The sequence below is a fragment of the Oreochromis niloticus genome, linkage group LG18 (assembly GCF_001858045.2).
Source record: "Oreochromis niloticus isolate F11D_XX linkage group LG18, O_niloticus_UMD_NMBU, whole genome shotgun sequence".
NCBI lineage: Eukaryota > Metazoa > Chordata > Actinopteri > Cichliformes > Cichlidae > Oreochromis > Oreochromis niloticus.
The window spans coordinates 15,989,513-16,015,909 of record NC_031982.2 but is presented as its reverse complement, the minus strand read 5'-3'; the positions used below and the strand labels follow the sequence as shown (position 1 = coordinate 16,015,909).

Sequence of the window (26,397 nt, the reverse complement as noted above, 5' to 3'; positions counted from 1 at the left end):
CAGCATCCCTGGCACAGCTGCACCGCCATTTTCCCTGCGTTCAGACTGCCTGACGGACAGACTGACGGCCGGCCGTCGGAGCGTCCCGCACCCATCCTCCTGTTTATCCGTGCGGCACCCCGCTCCTCCCTCCACCCCACTCCAAGTCTCCCACTCTTTTCTAACTGACGCACCGCTGCTGAAGCTGAGGCACGGCGGATTCTCCATGTATGGGTGCGTGAGGGGAAATGATGCTGTAGGCTAACCAAAGGATAGAGCGAAGGACCAAAATACGAGCTGCAGAGGAGAATCGGAGGAGGCACCAGAGGATCCTGCCGCTGTTTTGAATGGGAAGGGGGATTCACCATTTGCGGCTGTCGAGTCTGAGTTGCTGAGGTAAGACGCGGCATGTTTTTTCAGGGAAATAATGGGTGTCACGCCTCGGTGAGGACAGGGTATTTGTGCGTGTTGGTCATTTCGAGGCTTTTGTGCGCTTAAGAGACGCTGCGTCAGGGTGTTTGGGGTATGATTCAGGTCCTGTGTTAAAAAAAACAGTCAAAATCGCTTAAAAAAAACAAATCTGCCATCTTACTGAGTGAATTGGACGAGCAAAGGCGCTGATAAAGGCTGGGACTGTCATGTAAGCTGTAATAATGTGTGCTGACCTCCTTTCTGACGCAGTCTGGGATGAATTGGTGTCTGAGCTGTGTATGTTTACGCGGCCTGTCGTCGAGGTGCGGCAGGCACAGCAAGATGGAGGAGACAATATTTACATGGCTTACAAAATATCCAGGAAATGTCATCGGTTAAAATTCTTCTCATCCTCAAATTGATCACGTATCAATAATGGCTTATTGTTTGGATGTTAAGCAAGATTTACCCCCTTTTTTAATCGACTGAGGCTTGGATGTGAAGGTGTTTGTGCGGCGCGCTGTCTGGAAGCGATGATACGTTTATAAATGATTGTAAATTAGCTCATTAACTAAGAAAAAATTATTGTAGGGGTTAAGAAGAAAACAAAAACTGGTGTATTGAGCTTATTTTGGAAGGCGCAGTGAGAAGCGCCTCATATTTCAGCCGTGGAGGGTTGTGCATTATTTTCAGTCAGGCCTTGATCCATGGCGGTGATGCTGGCAGGGAATAAGCAGCCATTTTACTGTAGAATAGCAGAGATGCTGATGATCATCCTGCCAAATGTTGGCCCAGCCATTTAGTCAGCAGGAACTGGGTGTTTCTGCCTGAAGACAAACTGACTGTGATTCAGGGCCTAAAAATGGAAAATGGTGTCATGTGTATGTCTCAGCTGTTTGTGGCTAAGAAAGCTGCATCACCATTATTAAAAAAAACAAAACAAAATAACAAAAACGAGTAAGAAATTTGTAAAGATAATGGATTAAATTCTATAATATGGAGTCTTAATAATTTATGGTGTCATATGTGCTGTAATTGCTAATGAACCCCTCTGTCATTGTCTACCTGTGCAGGTGCCAGGTGTGCACTGGTAGCCACGGGGATCTCCAGCTCTTCTGCTCACTCACACGTAGACCTGCAACATGGCGGGGGCTTCCGTGAAGGTAGCGGTGAGGGTCCGGCCCTTCAACTCCAGAGAGATCGGGAAGGAGAGCAAGTGCATCATTCAGATGTCTGGGAACACCACGAGTGAGTACACGAGAGTTCAGCTGGTCGCGCCGAGACTTTTCAGCGAAGGTTTAGAGTCAGCTTGACTTTAATGTTTGAGAGTTTAATTATGCCTTTTAACTGAGAGAGGTGCTTAAAATGTAGTTATTATGCAAACTTATAAAGTAGATTTGCACATTTTACATTAAAAAAGAATCCTTATTTATCTTACACTAGGTGTCAGTTTATCTGCTATCTGAAACTACACATTTGAGCTCATTTGCCTTAAAGCCAGCCTGTGAGGTCTGAGTCATCATAACCCTAACTTTGTGAATATATAATTTGTTTGTCTGTGTGTGTTCTCCCCAGTCTTGGCGATCAAGTAAAAAAAAGTAACAGTCCTTCTAACTGACAGCCATCCAAAACTGTTAGATGGATAGATCTAGATAGATAGATAGATAGATAGATAGATAGATAGATAGATATAATTTATTTCGAACATGAAAATATAATTGAAATAACAACAGAACCCCCCCCCAAAAAAAACAAAACTTAAAAATCATCAAGTTTTCATGTATATATCTATGTCTACAGAATGCGTGTGCTCGAAAAGGAGTAGGATGAAGTTTACACTTTTCTTGTTCCCACCCCCTTATTTCAAATTTCATTGCTTACAAATTCATATCCAGGATTCAACATTATTTGATCATATATGGTTAACTATGTACAAGTCTAACACATTGAACATACACAACTAAAACCATTTTCAGCATGTAAACCAGAACAACAACAAACTACATTTTTACGTAAACGAATCACCCTGTCTATAACACCCGCTTAATCTCTGAGCTTATTTTATATCTATGTGACAAACACCTTAATGAGCACTTAAGGTTGGGTTACTCAGACCTTGATCTATAAAAAATGAGGACACAATGAGACAACTCAGTCACTTGAGAGGAAGATTTCATATATTCATGCAATTTATTATTTTTGAACAATCGTGTGAATTTTTGTATTGATGTACTTGTCTTGATTTCATCTGTACAGGTGTTCCACACACTAACTCCTCTGACTGTAATGCTCTGATATTTTACATTTGTCCTTACTACTGGCTTGCTGAACATAAGGATTCCTCTCAGGTCATGAGTATTTGGTTTTATTTGGAACAAGTTCTGAATGTTGTGGGGCAAAGATTTATTTGCTGCTTTGTACATTGTTTGCGCAGTTCTGAGGTCAACCAAATCTTTAAATTTGAGAATATTTAATTTTGTTCACATTTGTTCCAGAAGAGTCATTTTCGTTTTCTCCAAAATACAGAATTAGGGTTGGGTGACTCATCACCAATGATGATGTAGATCTCGTAGGGTTAAGTCCACCCTCCCTTTTAAGCCAGCTTTCTTCTGATTGGCTGCCCCTTGCAAATGAAAGGTTGGAACAGCAAGTGTATAAAATATCTTTGCTCACAGCCTGTGATGACCAAATTCAGACTATCCCCTTTCAATGACATCATACAGAGCCAAGAGTAGAAAAAACTTTATCCACACAAGCATCCAGCCATGTAAGAGTATATGTATGACAAAAAAAATTGGTAAAAGCATTAAAGGCCCACTTTACTGAGGATCTAACACTGAATATGTTGACACAATGGCACTGCTTTAATTGAAGTTTACCTCAGTTACTTAATTACTCATTTCCTCATTGACAGTTTGATTCATTAACTTTTATAGTCCTCTTTAAAAAAACAAAAATTTGTGATGTGCATTTAATCTTTAGAGAAGAACGCTATCTTAGCTTTTCATTGAGGAATAATAAGTGCGTGTGTTTTTAAGAAAGGTAAGTGGCCTTTTTTGTGGAAAAAAAGACAAATTATTATTAATTGCAGAATATTTACATGTGTTTTGTCTTAAAGATCAGTCGACTGAAAGCTCTATACTGTATAACCACCAACTTTAAGTCAAGTTGTGTAATTTTCCAGGACAAAATACAAACAGAATACTTTGAAAAATGCTGCAATCTCCAAAACAAAAATCCCTTAATATAAGAGATAAAAAAAAAGCATTCAGCATTTCTGACTAGTTTGTATGAGGTGTTTATGGAGCATTTTTATTCTGTTTGTGCTTCAGAATAACAGGCGTTATGTAAATGTAGGCATGATTAATAACAAGAAGAATATTGAATATTCATTTTTAATTGGGCAGTAGGATAAGGCTGTTCTTAGCTTCTTAATTTTACAGTACACTGATTATATAGGACTCTATTTTTAAAACAGATGGAGCATATGACACGTGTTTATGCGAATAATTACAGCGTTCGATTCAGTGATTACGAGGCTGAGTCTGAGGTGCTTCACTGAAAGTCTGACTTGTGGTTAAAGTGATCCTCTGATGCTGTTTTGGTCCCATTTCTGTGACCCACTTTGAAGCATTTTTAGTGTTTCACCTCGTCTCGCAGGCTGCTTTGTCCTGCGGCGATATAACAGCGGGCAGGGAGGCATGCAGCATTTTGGCAGCTTGAGAAGGAAACAAAAGCTTCAGTCAGGCCTGAAACCCGTCAGTGTGTGTAGGACGTAGCGACAGCCGCGGCTCTCTTCTCTCGTCATACGAGCTGCACGGACCAACAAGGGCCCGTTGTTCTGGTCGAGTCCAGACCCGAGGTCAGCTGATGTAAGGGTGCAGGAGAGAGCAGGGGTATGTCAGCCTGCTGTGCCTGGTTTTAATGACCTCATTAAAAGCCAGAAGATTCAGGCTTGCATTACTTCAGCTCGGTAACTTCACATGTATCGAGTGCTAAGAGCTTTCTCTCCTCTTAACAGGACTGATTCACTGACGCTGCTGCTTTATTGAACTCGTCCACAAGGGGTGATACGGTTTATTTAATTTGCAGCCAGAAGAGCAGCTGCTCCTCCTCAGAAAAGAGAGCTGTGGTGTATAATTACAAAAGCTGTTATTGAGCAGAACTGTAAATCCTATCTGATCCAGAATGTTCTCATTTTTTGTGTTTTTTGGTTAAATTAATTCAAAGTGATAGAAAGAATGTGCTTACTGGACACTTTATTAGGTACAGGACACTTTACTAGTACCAGGTTGGATCCCCGTTTATTGTCAGAACTACCTTAATGGCCTGTGGCATGTATTCAGCAAACTGCTGGAAACATTTCTCAGAAATGTTGGTCCCTGTTGACACGGGCACAAAGTGTGCCAAGAAAATATCCCCCACAACTTTAAATCGCCAGCAACCTGAGTCATATAAGGGCGGGTGTATCCGTGCTTTCATGTTGTTTATGTGAAATTCTGACCCTACCATCAGAATGTGACAGCGGATATTGAGACTCATCAGACCAGGAAACGTTTTTCCAACCTTCAGTGGTAAAAATTGTCCCATTTTGGTGCGCTCAGTTTTCTGTTAAGCTGACAGATATGGAAACCAGTGCGGTCTTCTGCTTTTGCAGCCCATCTGCTTCAAGGTTCCCCATCAAACTTCCATTCAGAGATGCTCTTCTGCATACCTTGGTTATGACAAGCTTTTATTTGAGTTACTGTTGCCTTCCTATCAGCTCGAAGCAGTCTGGCCATTTTCCTCTTTGACCCTTGCCACTTACTGAATGTTTTCTGTTTTCTGGACCATTCTTTGTAAACCTGGGGACGATTGTGTGGGAAAATCCCAGGAGATCAGCAGTTTCTGAAATACTTACACCAGCCTGTTTACCAACAACCATGTCAAAGTCACCTAAATAAACTTTCTTCCCATTTCTGATACTCAATTTGAACTTCAGCAGTCCATCTTGTCTACAGACATAAATGTATTGAGTTGCTGCCATCCGACTGAGTGATTAGATATTTGCATTAATGAACAGTTAAACACGTGTTTCTAATAAAATGGCCAGTGAGTATGCATATTAATGTAAAATGAAGGTTTTAAACAAAACCTTTCTATATAATAAGAACTGGATTGTAATTATCTGTGAAATATGCATAAAGAAGACCAGTAAATAATAAAAATGATAAGACAGGACTTGAACTAACTGTGGGGGAAACACACACACACACACACACACACAAAATTAGTATGGATCATTATTAGCCACACTGCTCTGGGTGGAAATAATCATAAAAATAAATAAAAGAAGAAAATCAAAGCAAACCCACGAGCATTTAAACACAGCATGCATATAGAGTGTGGGTATGCGACGAAATTAACCAGTCACAAAGACTGGGTGATAAAATACTGATATAGATTCATAGCGGGTATGAATTTTTTCACAGTTTCCTTCTGGTTTACTGTATGTAAACTAAAAAAGCCAGATTAGGATAGAATGAAGAACATTCAGCCTATCAAAGCGACTCCGCTTTCGATGCGTCTAATTGATCTGTTTTGATCTTTTTAGCAATCCTGAATCCAAAACAGCCGAAAGAAAACAAGAGCTTCAACTTTGACTTTTCCTACTGGTCACACACCACGGTGAGTCTTACAGCTTTCATCAAAGGAAATACATCTGCATTAGAAAATAGAAGGATCTGCTCTTAAACAAGTCCCCAGTGACTAATCGCTTCTTTTTATTCCTTTTTTTTGCCTCCAGCACACTGTTTGATATTTAATGTGTGTTAGAATAATGAATATTTATGCTATTAAAAAATGCTAATTTTCAGTCTCCCCCCCTCTTCGTTATCACTCTGCTATCTCCATGTCTGCAGCCTGAGGACGTCAACTATGCGTCCCAGATGCAGGTGTACAGAGACATCGGAGAGGAGATGCTGCTTCACGCCTTTGAAGGCTACAACGTGTGTATATTTGCATATGGGCAGACCGGTGCAGGCAAAAGCTACACCATGATGGGCCGACAGGAGAAAGACCAGCAGGGAATCATTCCTCTGGTAAAGCAGGAAGCAGTTTTAAATACAGTTTAATAAAAGACAAGTTTGTGCCGATTTGACTTCAACACAGCAGTTTGAACTCCTTAAGTTGTGAAGTGACAGTTGCATTTCGTTTTCTAGATGTGTGAGGACCTTTTCACCAAGATCAATGACAGCAATAATGACAACAGCATGTCCTACTCAGTGGAGGTGAGTTATGCTAAACTCTGACATACCTTTTGGCAGGCTTTGCTGTTTGCATTTAAAGAACTTTTTTCAGGTAGTTTGGATGAAACATGTGAAACAGAACCAGAAGCGTGTTATTTTATCAGATAGTCAGAAGCTAATTCGTTCATTTTTAATCTTTTATTGTTCCGGGAGCAGCAAGTCACTTAATATAACTGATTAATTAGTCATTAAACATCTTTTATGACTGCCTTCTCTTCTCCCTGCAGGTGAGTTACATGGAGATCTACTGTGAGCGAGTGCGTGACCTGCTGAATCCCAAAAACAAAGGAAACCTGCGTGTCAGAGAGCACCCGCTGATGGGACCCTATGTTGAAGATCTATCAAAGCTAGCCGTCACCTCCTACAATGACATCCAAGACCTGATGGATTCGGGAAACAAGGCCAGGTAAAGCGTTAAATTTAAGAAACATTTGTTTATATTTGATAATTATTATTTTTAAAAATCCATGAGCATATATTTTTGTTTTTTTCAGGACTGTGGCTGCTACCAACATGAACGAGACAAGCAGCCGCTCCCACGCCGTCTTCAACATCATCTTCACTCAGAAGAAACACGACATGGAGACGGACAACACGTCAGAGAAGGTCCGGACACACTTCCCGGCACTTACCCGGTCTCGCAAATCACCCACAAAAGAAGATTTTATTTTTCCATGCTTTTGACCACAAACAAATCAATAAGGAGAGTTGAGGCAGAAATGATTTTATGACCTTTTATGGCCTGTTAGGAGGCCGTGTATGCGGTACTGCTATCTGCTGAATGTGTTTCTGTATTGACTGACAAACCACGCTTTACTGCCAGCTCTCCTTTTCAGCCCCGGGTGGATTGTGTTTGCTGTGGTGGATATTTAGTCCTTTTCAGAGAGGGCGATTCATTTTGAAAAAAAAAAATTGTCTTCCTAGGTCAGCAAGATCAGTTTGGTTGACTTGGCTGGCAGCGAGAGAGCAGACTCAACTGGAGCTAAAGGAACGAGGCTGAAGGTGAGATGATGTTGCTGTTTCAGTGCTATGCAATGGCAAACAAGTCTTTTCTTGAAGAAGTTGTTCATTTTCATCTAATTTCTCTAAATATTTGCAAAATTTGACAAAATAAGTATTTAATATTCCCTTTCAGGGGGTTTAATGGTTTTACAAATGACTTTGAGCATTTCATTACCGGTTGTAAGGTTAAAATATATTTTATAATCTTCTAAAACAAAGGGCACAGTAAGAAAAAGACAACAACTAACACACCAAAAATGTAAATATTGTGGAAGAAAATGATCATGGAAAAGTTAAAAATGAATAAATACACAAGGATAAAGAAGGAAAGTAAAAACAGATTGAAAAGCTCATTGCCTATATTTTAAAACAGACTCCACAGTTTTCTACAACAAAATAAGAAACATAATTTAAAGTTATAATTTAACTTTATAATTTAAAGTTGTACTCATAAATATGCACTGATTGGTACCTAATTACATCTTTCAACAAATTGATCCATTTTCATAAACTTAGAATTAAAAATATATAGCAGTGGGCGCTGATTTTGGACACCGCCATGTTGCCCCTCCATCTTGAATACAGTGGCTGAGACAGATGTCGCTATTTCACTTAATCGTGTTTTATGTAGGTAACTATAGATTGGCTACATATCTGTTACGCCTTGTAAGTTGCTTTTAATTTAAAGATCACAACTAGCACTTTCAAATTATGTACATGTCATCATCTCATTATGCCTTTCTCTTTCTTCTCCGATGCTCCCTCACCTCCGTCGTTTCCGCCTCATCTTCTTCCTCCTCATCTCAAGCCTTAAACTGGCTAGTTCACACTTTGGCACTGATGAACAGTTTGATTACATTCTCACATCATATGAGAGTTTATTTGTTAAGTGTCCGTGTCCAACAATGTTAGGTCAACTTCAAATAAAGTTTCACTAATGCCAGCTAATAGAGGCTAACAGAAGCTAATAGAGGCTAACAGAAGCTAATAGAGGCTAATAGCAACTAACGGCACTGCTTAATAAGAAAAAAGTTCAGAATATTTGCAAAAATCACCTCAATAACAGGCCTGTTGCCATTGTTTAATGCAGCATTTTACATTGATTTCATTTGGGGGTCAAATTTCCTCCATCATTGGTTCCAGGTATAAATGATTAAACGCCCCAATCTATTTCATCTTCTTTTGAGTTACATGACTTTTAAAATGCCAAAAGAGTAAAAAGGACCCCTTTGGTGGTTTTAGTGTTAATTTGAAGTAATACGTCTAAAATTTACTCGTGATTAGATGGAAAAATACATGAAATGGCTGATTTCTATTTTTTGTGTGTGTGTTTGCAGGAAGGAGCAAATATCAACAAATCCCTGACCACTCTGGGAAAAGTGATTTCTGCTCTGGCTGAACTGGTATGAACTTTTACACTTTGCTAAAAATCTTACGTTAAAAACTCCTATTTTGTGGCATTTAAATTACAAATACTGGTGTTTCTTCTTCTCTTCTTAGGACTCTGCACCAAACAAGGTTAGTATACAGCAGCATGCAGGGTATATGGAGCGTCTTTTTTAGGGTAAACTTCAAATGTTATTCTGACTCCTTTGTTGATAGAACAAGAAAAAGAAGAAGGTGGAGAGTTTCATACCCTACAGAGACTCGGTGCTCACATGGCTGCTGAGGGAGAACTTAGGTATGCAAATGCAACCAGAAAAAAAGAGGTTTTAGCATAAGAAAAAGATTTTCTGTGTTACTTAATGAAATATATTTGTGTATCTGTTTTAGGAGGAAACTCTCGCACAGCCATGGTGGCTGCCCTCAGCCCTGCTGATATTAACTATGATGAAACCCTGAGTACCCTCCGGTAAGGAAAATATCATTAAAGCTCTGTTTTTGGGATCATTAAATTTGACATTTTTGACTGTAAATGCATTTTAAAGCTAATGTCACACTGTCATACTGCAGGGTCAAGCAGATGAATAGAAGTGCTGATTAGATTAGATTTTAAACTCTGCATACATCTGCAGAAAAGTGGAGTTCATGTTGGGTAAAACCATTAATGGACACTTCACAAATGTATTTTTCTTTTCAACCAGCTGTGAAACACCATCCTCACTTATATTTCATATTATCTGCTCACTGTTATTCAGTACAGAGAGGCTGAGGAATGATAACTTATTGACCACCTTTCAGGTACGCCGATCGTGCCAAACAGATCCGCTGCAACGCCGTGATCAACGAGGACCCCAACAACCGCCTGGTGCGTGAGCTGAAAGAGGAGGTGGCTCGTCTCAAAGACCTGTTGTACGCACAGGGCCTGGGCGACATCATCGAGAGTGAGTGTCATAGCAGCTCACGCACACGTGACACACACGTGCACAGGAAGCTGGTAGTTAAAAGCTTTTGTGCAGGTTATTTTTTTCTCTCAGTACATTGAAGGCAGAAGATTAACTTGGAATGTGAGCGCCACTCTCACACAGTCTCTTCTCTCCTCTGTCCTATCAGCGTATCGCTGCACTGGTCCTGTCATCACTGGTTTGAAATGTGTGTATAACTGTAGCAAGCCTGCGCTTTGCAGCTAAAAAGAAATGAATCCCGAGCCGACTTTCCTCCTCCACCACACCAGAGACCAAACTAACAGACCTGAGAGAGTGTACATGGAGTCAGACGATGCACTAATTCGATTAAAGAAAATCCAATGAACTTTAAAGAACAACTAAAATTATCTTTGTAGTTAAATCTTGTTAAAGCTGTAATCCATTGGCTTTTTTTCTAAGAGAAAAAATGGCCTCCTTTCTTTTATCCATTCATTCAGATTTCCATGGTGTTACGTGTTTTCACTTCCCAAAGCTCGAAATACTTTTAGCCACAAAAGTATGTGACCCTACAGTGATGCTTTGTTTAAGAGATGCTGATAGGAGAACAGCAGAAACTGTCAGATTCAGGGTTGTCTTGAATCTTGCTGTTATTTAACAAGATTAGTGACCATGGAAGAAAGGACTGACTGGGAGGATGCCATTTTAGATTGTGTTTTGCAGTCTGGTCCTCTGTGTGTGGAGCTGCTGCATTCGATGCTGTGAGTCAGGTGCTTAGAGGCCTGCACCGCCGGGATCTTTGCTACAAACGCTGTGCTAAACAGCTTAAAAACATCAGTTCTTCTTTCACGAAAATAAAAAAAACAACACTCTGTATTTGGTCCTCATGCACTGCAGTGATGTATCTATTATTTTTTTTAGTACACTTTGTCCTAACCATGCTTGCTTGCGAGCTTGTTACGTGTGTTTGTGTGCAGTTCAGTGTCAGAAAAAAAATCCCTCTGGTATTTAGCATTCAGTCTCTGACATTGTATGCCGTGTCAGTTTGAGTTGCTCTTTTTTTCTCCGTCTGCGATGGCTTTGGAAAGCAAATACGTCTGCTTCTTTGATCCATTATTTGAGCTTTCTCTTCTTTTTTTGTTACCCTCCCTGTTGTTCCCTTATTTTAATTTCTTTTCCTTTTAAATCCGTATCCCTGCGTGGTCCTCTCAATCCCCGATGTCTTTCCTTGAATACCTCGCGTCTGCTCCTACATTCCTTCCTTCCTTCCTTGCTTTCTTCCATGCAACGCCTCTCTTTCTGGCAGACCTGTGCGATTACAAGAACTTTGTGAATAATCGCCAGGCTGTCAATCAAAGGGGTGATCTCTCCACAGTGACCAATGCCATGACGGGAATGAGCCCCTCACCCTCGCTCTCAGCCCTATCCAGTCGAGCCGCCTCCATCAGCAACCTCCACGATCGCATCTTTAGCCCGGCCAGTGAGGAAGCCATTGAAAGGCTCAAGGTAGGAAAAAAAAGGGAATGAAGATGCATAGATAGAAAAAGTTCACTGCAGCAAAAATGGATCTGGGTTGTGTGAGTGGGAATGAAGGGAGGAGAGGGGCTTAGGTGTTTGGTGGGAAGACTCTTTGATGAATACGAGAATGAGCAGAGGTAATACTTCCATTTTGAGAGCAGGCTGTTTCTCCGTCACCAACAGGAAACTGAGAAAATCATCGCAGAGCTCAATGAGACATGGGAAGAGAAACTGCGCCGTACTGAGGCCATCCGTATGGAGAGGTTTGTCCAAGCTCTTTGTGCTGTTTGATACTCCATGAATGCAAAACCACCTGAAATTATCATTAAATTTAACATTTGAGTATCTGCCTGGCTTTTCAAGGCAGTGCACCTACAAGTAAAAAATCAATTGTCCATTTTTGATTGGACTTATTTTGAGGACATGTTAGGGCAGTGAGCACGAGTGTGGTAAATTACACATTTGCCTAATGAGCAAAAAATACCAGGTTTTGATACCAGGAGGAAGTACAGATCGCTGTGCGGTTATGTCGGGAATGCATCTGGTGTAAATATCTACCAAATCAAATTGCCTAAATTTTTTTTTATTATACATTGTGGAGTTTTTTCAGTAGAAATTCACAATGTTTTTGGCCATATGACAACAGCAAAATTAATTATTACACCGTGAGATTGACATCTCTGAAAGCTTTTAGTGAAATTTCCTGTTCATATCCCTCTGAGGATGAATTTCTCTCACCGTCAAGTGATCCAAACGTCCTTCCTCACAACTGAAAAATAGTTCCAACATTAAGGCTGTAGTGACATCGTTCCTGAAGGAGGCGCTTATACAAGTCAAATTTGTTTGTATAGCATTATCAAACATAATTCAGAGTGTTTTACAGAGGACTACAGACATGACAGGATATGCTTTTACCTAAAGTTTTGCAAATTATGGGACTCGTCGATTACAAAAAACGAAGAAGCACATGAAAAGTGTGAGATTGTATACAGTTTGTATAAGGAACACAAAACGTTATGCATTGCATGGATAGATTTAATGAAATTAAAAAAATCTGCATTATTGTAAATTTCCATCTGAGTTCATATATTGACTCCAACTCTGATTAACTCGTAGAGAGGCACTGTTGGCTGAGATGGGCGTTGCCATGAGAGAAGATGGAGGCACAGTCGGCGTCTTCTCCCCCAAAAAGGTACAGGTCCTCAGCCTGTGCCACGCACTTACCAAACAACTTCTCAACCTCTTGAACGATCAGTCCAAACTCACACAAACACTGAAACATATTTCTCTTTCAGACGCCTCATCTGGTGAACCTTAACGAGGACCCGCTGATGTCCGAGTGTCTGCTCTATTACATCAAAGATGGCATCACCAAGTAAAGAGTTCTATAAGTTCAACTTGATGTGAAATCCATCCGGATACTGTGCAGTTTTTAGTAATTTAGATATATATTTTTAATCTTCCTTCAGGGTTGGCCGTGAAAATGCCAAAACTCGCCAAGACATTGTTCTTAGTGGCCATTTTATCAAGGATGAACACTGCACCTTCAGCAGCACCACCGGCCCTCAGGGAGAAGGTAAAGTCTCTCCCTGTAGACAAATATGCTAAAAAGATCCTTCTTTCCAGTCACACTTACATTTAACACTTTTCTGCAACAGGATGTGTCATTCTTGAGCCGTGTGAGGGAGCAGAGACATATGTCAATGGCAAGAGAGTGACATCACCCATTGTCCTGAGGTCTGGTAAGTATTAGATTGTCTTTGATTTACTAATAAATTTGGCAAGTCCTGAAATATGTGTCTATTTAAGCAGCGGTGTAATTTTTAATGCCTGAGTCAAATGTTTCAACTTTCATGCTTCCTGCTGCATTTTTAAGGAAATCGCATCATCATGGGCAAAAGCCACGTGTTTCGCTTCAACGACCCCGAGCAGGCTCGTCTGGAGCGGGAGAGGACGCCGTGCGCCGAGACACCTGTGGAGCCCGTCGACTGGGCCTTCGCTCAGCGAGAGCTGTTGGAGAAACAAGGCATCGACATGAAGCAGGAGATGGAGCAGAGGTGGGTGTGGTCGCATGAGTTGTTTTAATGATATGAATATATGTTTTGGGAAAGTTCTTTGGTGTTGATGAAAATGAAATGTTGCAGGCTTCAGGAGCTTGAGGATCAGTACCGCAAAGAACGAGAGGAAGCCAGCAACCTGCTGGAACAACAGCGGCTGGTGGGAGCTCGCACGATCGGCATCCATCATCAATAATAGCTAATCAGTTCTAGGTGTTATGTAAATCCACACCTCCTCTTGATCTGTACTGCATGTTTTCTTTCAGGACTATGAGAGTAAACTGGAGGCCCTTCAGAAACAGGTGGACTCTCGGTACCTGGAGTCACCTGAGGAAGAGGAGGAGCCTGAAGAGGAAGGTGATACTATCACTTTTTTTTTTTTTCTTTCAGTTTCAGCTTTAGACTTTAATTTTATTCACATCAAGTTCTCGTGTTCTCGTGTAGTGCCGTGGACGAATCGTGAGACCGAGCTGGCGCTGTGGGCTTTCAGAAAGTGGCGTTTCTATCAGTTCACGTCCCTCAGGGATCTGCTCTGGGGCAACGCCATCTTCCTCAAAGAGGCCAATGCTATCAGTGTGGAGCTGAAGAAGAAGGTTAGATGTTATTATTGTTGTAAGATATATGCTTTGGCAGTGCAATTATATGTCTTTGTGCTATATTTCATTGCACTGTGTTAATTTTCTTGTAAACAAAAAAAATGCAGGTCGTTGCTCTATGAGGTCTGAAAATCTTGATTGCTGGACTCGAATCTTTCATTATTTCCCTGACTTTAAATATCTGTCTTGTACTCACTGACATTGACATTACTGTGCATGTTGTTATTATTAGTTATTTATTTTTAACTAATAAAAAGGCACATAAAGGATTTAGGTCTTTGACAGATGTCATATATGCAGTTTAAGTATTTAGAAAAATACTGCAATTGCTCAGCTGTTCATTTTTCTCACTTTCTTTTTGGATTACTCAAATAACTGTGAGCTGCTGTTCTAGTCTAAATTATGATGCAATCTCGTGTTTTCTTCACAGGTGCAGTTCCAGTTTGTCCTCTTGACAGACACTCTCTATTCTCCGCTGCCCCCTGACCTGCTGCCTCCCAGTGAGGCTAAAGAGAGAGAGCGGCGACCGTTCCCTCGGACGATAGTGGCCGTCGAAGTGCAAGATCAAAAGAACGGAGCCACACATTACTGGACTCTGGAAAAACTGAGGTACTTAAAGGTTTTGAGAGTGTGGCTTGAAGCTCGTTTCATGGTCACAATTTAATGTTCATCCCTGTAGAAAACAGGGCAGTTCTGTTAATTGAAAGCACTGGTCAAAGTAGCTGACAGTTGATACACATGTCTGCATGTCAGCACATACTGACCTGTTGTTTTCTCCTGGCCCTTGTAGACAGAGGCTGGACCTGATGAGAGAAATGTATGATCGTGCTGCGGAGCTGCCCAGCAGCGCCGTGGAGGACTGTGACCACGCCCTGACAGGAGGCGACCCCTTCTACGACCGCTTCCCCTGGTTCCGTCTGGTCGGCAGGTCAGTAACATCCACAGATTTAAGTTCTTTTACTGCACAGTGAGGACGCCCACAAACCCATCATCACTGTCCCTCCTCCTCAGGGCTTTTGTGTATCTGAGTAACCTGCTGTACCCGGTCCCTCTGGTACATCGTGTGGCCATTGTAAGCGAGAAAGGAGAGGTGAAAGGCTTCCTCAGAGTGGCAGTGCAGGCCATCTCAGGTACAAATAAAAATTAGCTGTCAGATGCTGCACACGTCCTCTTCTGTTGTTTTGTGTGTTTTTGGAAATGCTTGTTAGCTAGGAGCGTGATTTGTGCTGTTGTGTCTCTGTTTAGCTGATGAGGAGGCGCCTGATTACGGCTCTGGCGTGAGGCAGTCAGGCACCGCCAAGATCTCCTTTGAAGACAAACAGTTTGAGAAGGTACGTCTGGGCTGGTGTTGTGCAGCTGAGTCCTTCTCATCAGATTAAAGTGGAAATTTGGAGCCTGAAAAAAGAAATTCTAGTGATGTTCTGCTTGTAAAAAGAGGTAAAAGCTGATGATTTTATGTTCTGTTTAGTTCCAGACTGAGTCGTGTCCCGGAAGTCTGTCGCACTCCAACACCTCGCAGGAAGAGCTGCGAATTGTGGAGGGAGAAGGACAAAATGCTGAGACTGGAATCTCTGCAGATGAAGTTAACAACAACACCTGTGCAGGTGAGGGGAGGGCGACGACAGGGACACAGTGGTCTTACTAGAAGTACCTCATGAATGGAAATATATTTCATAGCTGGCACATCTAATGTCAAAATGTCCATGCATTTCTGAGTCTTTCCTTCTTCTGTGCCATGCAGCCACACTGGATGCTCCTCTAAGCCCAGTAAAGAGTTTAGGTCTGGATCTTCCTCTGGACCTGTCTCCAGAGAAAGCTCTGTCCCACCTCAAGATCGGCAGCACTTTCACCTTCAGAGTTACCGTCTTACAGGCCTCGAGCATCTCTGCAGAGTACGCCGACATCTTCTGCCAGTTCAAGTAAGTTAAAGCAAAGTTCCTGGAGTAACATCGTAACATTTAATTTAACAGTTCTCGCTGAATGCCTCGCCTAGTTCTGTTTTTTGTCTTTATGCAATTAGATACAAAGATTTTACAAATTTTACCTTACAGGTCACATGTTTTAGAGGTCAAACTCTAATAAAACTAAATGTATTTTCTAATTTACGGATTAAAGTCTTTGTAGTTTGAGAAGCTGACAGTGAAGTAATCTGTGCTGTTGTTAGCCAGATGCTTTGGGTGATATAATGTGTAGGAAAAAAAAAAGGCAGGTCAGCTGATGAAATGACCTCACTGTTTTCAGCTTCATCCACCGTCATGACGAAGCCTTCTCCACTGAGCCGCTGAAAAACACCGGCAGAGGGCCGCCACTGGGCTTCTATCATGTCCAAAATGTAAGCAGCATTAAACGCTTATATTAACAAAGACAACTGATTGCCGTTACTGTTCACTTCCTCTTGTTATTTGACACATTATGTTAGCAGTCCATTTGTACAAACAGCTTTCTCAAGGGTTCATTCGAATATTTTTCTCTCTGCCTCCGATAGATCACAGTGGAGGTGACCAAGTCCTTCACGGAGTACATCAAGACTCAGCCCATCGTCTTTGAGGTGTTTGGACACTATCAGAAACAGCCGTTCCCTCCACTCTGCAAAGATTTAATCAGGTCAGGAAGAAATCTGACCGGCTGACTTGAGATAATTCGATGGAAAAAAGTTTTTCTCACAGTTTCATGTTGGGGTTTTTTTTTCAGCCCACTGAGACCTTCCAGGAGGCAGTTCCCTCGGGTAATGCCGTTATCCAAACCAGGTTAGCAGTGACATTTCATGATGTATTTTATTATGTATTAACAATAGCCACCACAATCTAACTCCTACACATAAATCTAATGATCAAAAAAAGGGGAAATGAATGAATGAATGAATAAATGAATGAATGAATGAGTGCTCTGCAGGCTTCTCTGATTCTGCCTGTTTCCATTTTAATGAGATAATTATTTAATTCAATCATCTATCAGTGATTTCCGTGTGTGCTTGATTTAATATTCTTAGCAATAAATGAATGAATCTGGATCCTCTTCATTCATCCAGTGCCTGCCACCAAGCTCAACACCCTGACTCGCTCCACCGCGGGACCCTGTCACGCCAAATATGATCTCATGGTCTTCTTTGAGATCTGCGAGCTGGAAGCTAACGGAGAGTGAGTCCTGTCTGTTCCTGTTGCTGCTTAAATATCTAAAAGGGAAAGCAAACACATGCATCTCACTTGTTATAAAGTTATAATACATGTGTTAAAATGTATTATCCCTCTGCCTCCAGTTATATCCCGGCTGTTGTTGACCACAGAGGTGGGATGCCCTGCCATGGGACGTTCCTTTTACATCAGGTCTGACCGTGTTTACCTCTGCTGTCACAGTGCTGACTAAGCTCTTCATTTTAACCACTGAGATACTAAATCCACTCCTCATCTTCTTGCGACTCCACAGGGCATTCAGAGAAGGATCAGAGTCACAATTGCTCACGAAACAGGAAATGATATTGAGTGGAAAGAAGTGAAGGAGCTCGTTATTGGTGAGTACGATATATTTGGCCACTTTTGTCAGATTTTAGCAGGAGGAGCTCAACAATCAAAAAAAGGACCAGTCTCATCGTCACTTGTTTGCCTGCAGGTCGTATTCGAAACACGCCCGAGGCTGATGAGACCATCATAGACCCTAATATCCTTTCCCTCAACATCCTGTCGTCTGGATACTTCTGGCCAAAACATGATGACAAGTAGGACTTTGTTTTTCTAGTCTTCCTTCAAAGCATTTTTCTCTTTGTTTGCTCAGTATCTGGAGAGAAAGGTTTATAACTGACCTTATTTCTCTTTGCTAATCACAGTGTCTCTCTGGGAGTTGATCACAGGTACCATCTTTTTCCATCTTTGTTTCTTAAAAACAACATGGTGCATTTCATCCTTAAGCTTTTCATGCAATGACAGACTTTTTCCCACCATAAACGTCACAAAAGAATGATAGATGCTGTTTTTCCTCTGTGTAGAACTTTCTATCGATTCGAGGCCGCATGGGACAGCTCCATGCACAACTCTCTGCTTCTGAACAGAGTCACACCCTATGGGGAGAAGATTTACATCACCCTCTCTACCTATCTAGAGGTGGGAGAGTGTTCGTGCATTGTTCTGCAAAATTAAAACATTTTTTTACTTTACTTTATTAATGTTTTGTATATTTGGGCTAGATGGAGAACTGTACTCAGCCGACGGTTATCACCAAAGACTTCTGCATGGTGTTTTACTCCCGTGACACAAAGCTGCCGGCATCCCGCTCCATCAGAAACCTCTTCAGCACCGGCTGCCTCCGGCCCTCTGAGAGGTACTGGATTAAGGATTTTAACCAGGGCTGTCAAACATAAGGACGGGGGGCCAGATATGGCCTGGCCAAGACTCCAATCCAGCCCACTGTACAGCTTTAAAAAAAAGAAAATTTTCTGTGACTTAATGAAAACTTTCTGTTTTTTTAATTATAGGGGAGGCTGTGATTGTGCACATTTATCATGTAGTTTCACTGGTTTGGACCACTTCAGATCAAAGTTCTAGGTTGTTGCGTGATTCAGAGTTTGAGATTTAAATTTACGACTATCTGCTCTGCTTTCTCTCCTCAGTAACCGTGTCACTGGAGTCTATGAAATCACTCTCTGCCACGTGGCTGACAACGGAAGTCCAGGTGAAGCAGAATTAAAATAAAAATCAATAATAAATGAAAATGACAAAAACGTTTGTTTGCCTTTTGTCATTCTAAATGCTTGGACGCGTCTGTTCCCCTTCGTCAGGCATGCAGCGTCGTCGCAGGCGCGTGCTGGACACCTCGGTGGCTTACGTGAGAGGCGAGGAGAACCTGGCTGGATGGAGGCCCCGCAGTGACAGCCTCATCCTTGACCACCAGTGGGAGCTGGAGAAACTTAGCTTACTGCAGGAGGTCAGTGGAATTATTGGACTGACTTTATAGTTTATTTTTACAGTGCTTCCATCATAATAGTCTCTTATATCTTAGGTTTTTCTTTGGACATTGGATGCTTTTGCACTCTTTATCAGTCCAGTCCTGGTACCTCATCATTGTGACTGGAGTGGGGGTTTTTTGTTTTGTTTTTTAAGACTCTTAACCCTGAACTATGAATCATTCAAGCATAAAAAGCAACTAACTCAAGTGATAAACCAGTGTTTACATATAATTGACAACTTAGGAAACAAATAATTATAATATTTGTGTCTTTAGGCATTTTGTTACTAGCAGCCTGTAACAGAAGCATATCACTTGTTCCCATCTCTTTAGTTGATAGCAAGAAAAATCGCAAAGATAACATGGTTTCACGGGTATGAAGTTGTATTTTGCACCAATAACATGAATTCCTGAGGGCCACAGTATTAGCGGAAAACTTGGGGTTGTGTGCAGTGTGCCCGTAAAAAAATTTGAGGAAACTGGACAAAAAAAAAAAAGAAATGTCAGGCCTAAAAACTATCTACAGCAGATGAACAGTATCTGAAAGTCATGCCCTTAAGAAATATGAAAAAATCCAGCAAAACCATTCTTAAGGAAGGGAAATCTGGTAACAGATCTCGTAGAGTGATGAATCCAGATTAGACATTTGTGGTTCAAGTTGTTGTCAAAATGTGTGCAGGAGATCAGGAGAGAGGGACAACAGTGAGTGTCTACAGCCATCTGTAAAACCCCGTGGAGGCTCTGTCATTGTTTGGTGCTGAATCTCATCCAGTGGTGTTGGAGATCTTGTTAAAACTGATGGAATTATGAACTCTGAGAAGCACCATCAGATTGTCATCCACCATGCAATACCATCTGATTGGCAACAGCTTCATCATTCAGCACAGGGTAGAAAAACACACAATGGTACATTATCAGTCATGGATTGGCCTCCTTAGATCCCAGACCTCAATATTATTGAAGCAGTGTGGGGATCATCTTGACAATGGAGCAAGAGCCAGCCAACATCCAAAGACGAGCTTTGAATATGCTTCAAGAAGCCTGGAGAACTATTCCTGAAGATTAGAGAAACGACTGCCTACTTGACATGTGCTAAATAAACTCCTGTTGGACTTTGCCTTTCAAGTGAAATTCTCTTGCTTTCTTCTAAAGGTGGAAAAGACCAGGCACTATTTGCTGCTGAGGGAGAAGCTGGAGGCGACTCTGCACGCGGGACAGGATGCGCTCTACAAGAATGGCGACATCATCGACTTTGCAAAGAGTCCCGTCCTCAGCCACAGCCCCAGCAGCAGCCCCGCCCCCGACAGCCCCAACCAGAGGCAGAGGGAGCTGGCTGCTAAGGTGACTGCTGCTCACCTCATCTCTAATTTACACCTCAGTTTATTAGAGATTTTTTTCTTTCTATTTTTACACACGGCTTCTTTCAGCTTCATCCTTTTTAAAAAAATAAAATATTTTTCACGTTCCAGTGTCTGCGTCTGCTGATGCACACCTTCAACAGGGAGTACAGCCAGGTGAGCAGCAGTGCCAGTGAGAGCAAGGTGAGCCCCAGCCTAGGCCCTCTATAACCCAGTCCTTTAGTCCTTCTGAACCTAATGTTTACAACCTTCACTAAATATTTAAGCCCCACACTCCTTTTTTCCAGTCACTCCCTCTGCTACATCTGTTCATCATTCTTTCATGTTTTTTTAAACACTTCACTCTTCCTTGTTGCAAAGAATTTCATACTTTTCACTTCTCCTCTGTCTGCATAACCACCCAGCAGACCTGGGTTAAACATTACTCAAAGATAGTTGCTGGATAAAACATGCCTAATATGACAGCCATTTCTTTCAGCACTGACTCAGGTCTACTGATTACTCTGTTACACCACGTATCCCCTCCTACTTTCCTCACCCTTCACTGTCCCTTCTTCTTAGACACTGTGAGGCTTCCACTTACTTAATAACTCTCCTGCATGTCCTCTTTAACATCAGCGAGGGGCTCTTAGACATACCGAGGATTTATACCACAGTGCTGGTTCTGTAGTACATTGCTAGAAGATGACAAACTGATCAAGCTGTTTTCTGAATGCATGTCTGTGTCGTTTGTGCTTAATTGTTTGCTGGATTGTTTTGTCTGTGTTTGTCTCTCTTCTTGTCTTGCGTGTCCTTGCTGTTGTTCTGGTTTCTGTGTGTGCGTGTGTGTGTGCACATGTGTGCGTGCATTTTAGCTTTCTGAGATGTCTGCGTCTCTGATGAGGGAGTCATCCTCTTCTACACTGAGCACGCTCACCCCGTCCTCGACCTGCCCCTCACTGGTGGAGGGACATTATGACATTAGGTGAGGAAAAAACGTCTTACTCGCTTTTTGGTGCTTCGTTCAATGAGCAGTAAGTCTCATGTGTGGCCAGGTAGTATCAGTAAAAGCAAAGTGCTGTTGTATTTTCTATAATGTGTAGAATTTGTTTGTTTTTTTCTTTAAACATTTAGGTTTTTTCAGTGTAGGCTCTTAGATTACGAATGGCACGTGATGAAAACAGCACAGAAGACTTTTTTTTCCTGTTTTTTCAACAGTCACAACATTTAGCATAACTGTGCAAAATAATTAGTGTACTGTAATAATTACAATTCAGAAGAAGGTATGTACACACACTGGCCACTTTGTTAGGTACACCTGTTCGACTGCTCTTTAGGTTAAGTTTTTTTCAGGGAGGGGAAATTTTTTGAAGTTCAGCTTTGTAATTCATTCACAACTTGTCAGAAAAGTGCACCAAAGCCACCCTGTAGGTTTTCATAGGAAGTAACCTGCTTACAGAGATACACCTTGTTGTTTTGTTACACATTGCAAATGTGTTTTAAATCAGAACTAAGAAAATGGGCTTGAAATGTTTTCTTTTGTGTCCTGACCGTTGCTCCCGTTTTGATGCAGTGTGAACATGTTTGCGTTGTCTAGACACACTGATCCCAGTTCTGGAGCATCCACACCGGACCTGGATCCGTACAGCCCCGTGGACAGAAAGAAAGTCCTCAGAGGATGCACCTTTGTCCCCGACATACAGGAGATTCGTGTCAGGTCAGATCACACTCGATATGTTTAATGCACCACCAGCTGCAATCACATGTCAGGAGATCCTCCGGACTATTTTCCTTAGTATTCAAATCATAGGCCAGTTATTCATTTTGTATTTCTTTCAACATGTGCAGCCCTATTGTGTCAAAGAAGGGCTACCTGCACTTCCTGGAGCCTCACACCAGCGGCTGGGTGAGGCGTTTCGTGGTGGTGCGCCGGCCCTATGTGTACCTGTACCGCAGCGAGAGGGACAGCGTCGAGAGAGCCATCATCAACCTGTCATCTGCAAAGGTGGAATACAGTGAAGACAAACAGACGTTACTGCGGGTACGCTTCACTTCAGTCGTGAAACTCACTGTAGAAAAGACATATGACCATTTAACCGATAAATCTGAATGAGGTTTAGTAACCTCAGAGTATTTCCTGTCTTCAGACTCCCAACACGTTTGCTGTGTGCACCGAGCATCGTGGGATTCTGCTGCAGGCAGCCAATGACAAAGAGATGCATGACTGGCTGTATGCTTTTAACCCTCTGTTAGCAGGCACCATCAGGTGAGTGGTGGAGAATCTGTAAAGCATACAAATAGTTTACTATAGTTTACTATGAGAGAAAAGAGACCCAGCGTTTATGTTTTGGCCACCTCCAAACACCCACACAAAGTTATGACATTTTAATTATTCTGTTTTTTTCAGGAAATGATCAGTTATCCCCTAAAAATGAAACCTATTATTATAATTGCTTTTTAAATTATTTAAATTATTTATCTTTCCTGCCTCACATATTCTTACTCTCCTTCTGTCAGGTCAAAACTCTCCAGAAGAAAGTCGGTCCAGTCGTACCCATCGGCTCAGCGGATGTGAGAGTTGAAGCGGCCTGGCGAAAAACAGCGAACAAAACAATACAATCTAAAAGCTCAGCTCAACATCCTGCTTAATCGAGCATAGACCATATAGCAAACTTACACATAGAACCATTTAAATATCCCTCTATGTGATGACCGCCCCAGTCCCAAACGTCACTCACTCGCTCATCCTCAAAGCCGACAAAAACATTTTTTCGCCGTCACCACCACACTTACCCTGCATGGTGTGCTCCCTTCAGACCTTTAGAAGAATTCCTAAGAAAATCTACCACCCAAAACCCGTTACATAACTTACCTCTGCTGGGCGCTGGGACTAGTTCAGATTAGTTTTCATGTTTCCTGTAGATGTGTCATCTGTGAGGCTGCCAGTTTCCAGTAAAGACATAAGTCTCAGCTGTGAAGCAGACATTGAACATCAACCATTAACGGCATCAAGTGAGGGGAGGGGTAAAAACATCTTATTGGATGTTTTCTCTGTGTAGGTGTGTTAAGTGCAGCGATGATAGCTCCATATCCATCCTCCATACATATAATGTACATTATAATGTACATTGGCTTGGTGCTCTGCAGCATAGAGTATTTGTTTCACTGAAGAGGTTTCAGATAGCAGAGATTCATCATTGCTGTTGCTCATCATTTTAACCTTGAAGTAGCATGAGGAGGGATCCAAGCTGTTGTTTCTGTGTCTTTTTTAAAAATCTGGTTCTATGAAAACACGAGTTTGTTGGCTAGATTAGGACGGCACGATCAGGAGAGATGACACGTGTCCTCGCCTTGTTATTGATATGTGCTTCTTCCTTCCTTTATTATTATTTATATTGTTTTTTCTACATAACCCCTTGCAGGTATAACCCTGAAGGAAAATGTTTAATGTTGCTGTTGAAGCTCTCTGCACTGTATTTTATTGTGACAGGACCACTGACAGTTTTGTTGCATGGCACTTTATTGAGTTAATGTCTCGTACCATTTACTCTGTTATTTTAACCAAAGCGTTCTTTTTCTTTTTGTAATCGTTTCACTTACTGTGCAGTTTTGTGCAAAGATAGTTTTTTTTAAAATGTTATTTTATTTTAGTGGGATTTTAAATGAATAGTTTGACACTTTGGGAAAATACTTTTCCTGCTGAGACTCAGATGAGAAGACAAAAAGCGCACTTATGATCCTGAAGCCAGCAGATTTTTTTAGCCTAGCTTGGCAAAAAGGTAGGAAACAGAAAGCTTGGCTGTGGCCATTGACAAAAAGGGAAAATAGCACCTCTGAAGCTAACTAAATAGGACTCGTTTAATGCGTGACTAATTCTTGCATAAATAGCTGCAAGCATCATGGAGTAAAATGCAAATTAGTGAGCTTTAGAAGTGCTAGTAGGTGATTTTGTTGCTTGAGTTAATCAGTTTTCACACAATAAATCCACAATTCTGGCAAAAAAGGTGAATTTCCCAAAAGGTTACACTATTCTTTTAACCAATGAGTCGCACCAGATTTGATCTAACTGGGAGGACAACTGTACTGTGTGTGGTTGTCATTTTTATTTTTATGGATCAGCAGAGTTGCTGCGTTCGATAAGCTGACTTGTGAAGACTCCTCTTGTAGCTCAATAGAAAGGACAAAGTTGTAATCGACCGTGGACCTTCAGTCTTTTTAGGGCGGTTGCTTCGAGTGGACGAGAGCGTTGTCCTAGCACCAGATAGTGCCTCCCTTTCTTCACCTCTCTTTTCTTTCCCTCCTTGATCCTCGTCTTTAGCATCAATGCTAAATAAAGTTACTCACATGCATTCATGATTAGCTTTTATGTAAAGTTATAGTAAATGCTGTTAATCTTTGTTTTTTTAATTTTCATTATGTATATCAATGTTTTGGAGAGTGAATATTATCATTGATCCTCTATAGCATATAGTTATTGCCTGTAACAGACTGTAAATGTTGCCTTTGACAGCAGTCTCCCTGCCAGCTTTTGTACTGTAGCTGCTCGGTATTTGACAGCCTGACGCTTGTGTCGGACATCGGTAAAGTATGACTAACTTGATGTTGTCATGACAAGGAATGGTTTATAGGTCTTTTTTTTATAAAAATCTATCGATAATGTTGCTTTGAAATCAAAAACATCTTTATCCTGTGAAGCAAGAGTGACAACATTGGGTCAAATTTACCGAGTAGGCATATAATGCATTCAACACAGGCCTGGTCAGCCAGCCGGTCTGCCTGTCTAATTTCCATTGAAATGCTAATGATCAGTTTTCTACACTTTGTAAGCAGAATTTAGGACTCTGTGTGCCACAGGCCAGCCAACTTGTTGAGCAACACAGCCTAAATCATGTACAAGTTTGTAGAAAATCTGACTCTAGTTAAATTTGCCATTTTATTACAGTTTTATTATGTTTTTTTGCCACTTTGCATTTTTTATGTTACTTTGTCTGTAAGCAGAGTTAATTGAGTTTATTTATTGCTGAATGTGTTGGGTAAAACATGTTGTCTGCTGGTACAGAAGACAAATGGAAAGTTTTATTTGTAAAATATCAAAGCATAAATTATGTTCTTGAAAATTAATGCACTTATGCACAAAGCATCTTTATTTAATATGATTTTTGTATTAAGCATTTAGAAAATCTAGAGGACTTTAAAAAAAAAAAAATATATACGTCAAGGTAGTCGATACACAAACACTGGCACGTGAATTTCAAGGCTTCCAACCCTAACAGTTGAAGAGTGCCATGTTCAGAAACACTTTGTGAGGTAGTTTTAGTGTGCTGGCCAGTGATTGTTGAACGGTACGAGTCGATAGTTTTGTTTTTCTTTTCCTTTGGCTGTTTTTAGCTGTCACAACTCTGGATCAAAGCATGCAGGTCCACTTATCTTCCGCTGTCCCCTCTCTCCTGCCTTACCGCTTGCTAATGACAACAGCTTTCCACTCCTGAAAGTGCTGCTTGTAAAGTATGTCATCCATGATCCCCGTAATGATTTACTGGAAACCTTCCTCTTGGCTCTTGTCTTGTATATAAATGGAGATTTCTGTGTTTGGGTCTCATTACACAGATGATATTAACTCTCTTTTACTCTGTATACCATGATGAATAAGAATAATTGACCTGCTGCTTGGTTAAGTGTCACTGCAGAGTACAGAGTGCGGATCAGGAAGCAGTTTCGGACCTCTCGGCTCAGTGTGAGTGAGACGGTCATCCTGGACTGGGTACGTGACCCCAAGTCTGTGCTCTTGCTCGGAGTTGCTTGACAGAAGCAGAAACAGGTCGCCGCCTGTGATAAAGTCTTAAACTCAGTGCTCACGTTTATCTTTTGAGTGTTCTGGAGTTCTTTCTCATGTCTGTGGACACATAACAAAAGTTGTCAAAAAAAAAATGAAGCAAATAAATAAATGTGTTGAAAAACGTGTACACATTTGA

The 26,397-nt window shown here is 41.3% G+C and overlaps 1 protein-coding gene across 6 annotated transcripts; it reads left to right on the top strand.

The window, feature by feature from the left end:
• On the top strand, nucleotides 1–26,386 carry kif1ab (kinesin family member 1Ab). Of its 6 annotated transcripts, XM_025900055.1 has the most exons (49): nucleotides 1–375; nucleotides 1,464–1,638; nucleotides 5,984–6,057; nucleotides 6,291–6,470; nucleotides 6,591–6,659; nucleotides 6,905–7,083; nucleotides 7,172–7,283; nucleotides 7,602–7,679; nucleotides 9,017–9,082; nucleotides 9,180–9,197; nucleotides 9,282–9,360; nucleotides 9,453–9,531; nucleotides 9,861–10,003; nucleotides 10,173–10,211; nucleotides 11,358–11,488; nucleotides 11,684–11,763; nucleotides 12,617–12,692; nucleotides 12,796–12,875; nucleotides 12,970–13,076; nucleotides 13,159–13,242; nucleotides 13,377–13,557; nucleotides 13,645–13,717; nucleotides 13,824–13,914; nucleotides 14,002–14,150; nucleotides 14,584–14,762; nucleotides 14,944–15,081; nucleotides 15,165–15,283; nucleotides 15,399–15,484; nucleotides 15,622–15,757; nucleotides 15,895–16,072; nucleotides 16,395–16,485; nucleotides 16,639–16,757; nucleotides 16,845–16,900; nucleotides 17,182–17,290; nucleotides 17,410–17,476; nucleotides 17,577–17,661; nucleotides 17,760–17,865; nucleotides 17,974–17,997; nucleotides 18,133–18,247; nucleotides 18,331–18,464; nucleotides 18,754–18,815; nucleotides 18,922–19,067; nucleotides 20,241–20,429; nucleotides 20,558–20,629; nucleotides 21,301–21,410; nucleotides 21,999–22,142; nucleotides 22,274–22,466; nucleotides 22,573–22,691; nucleotides 22,943–26,386. In XM_025900055.1, exons 2-49 carry the CDS (start codon nucleotides 1,533–1,535, stop codon nucleotides 22,998–23,000), a joined length of 5,109 nt encoding a protein of 1,702 aa, XP_025755840.1. In that variant the 5' UTR covers nucleotides 1–375; nucleotides 1,464–1,532; the 3' UTR covers nucleotides 23,001–26,386. The 6 variants fall into 6 exon arrangements, with proteins under 6 accessions (XP_025755840.1, XP_025755838.1, XP_025755839.1 ...); XM_025900053.1 differs by lacking the exon at nucleotides 10,173–10,211 and having other exon boundaries at nucleotides 11,289–11,488; XM_025900054.1 differs by lacking the exon at nucleotides 10,173–10,211 and having other exon boundaries at nucleotides 2–375; nucleotides 11,289–11,488; nucleotides 20,558–20,602.
• Nucleotides 26,387–26,397: the final 11 nt, after the last annotated feature.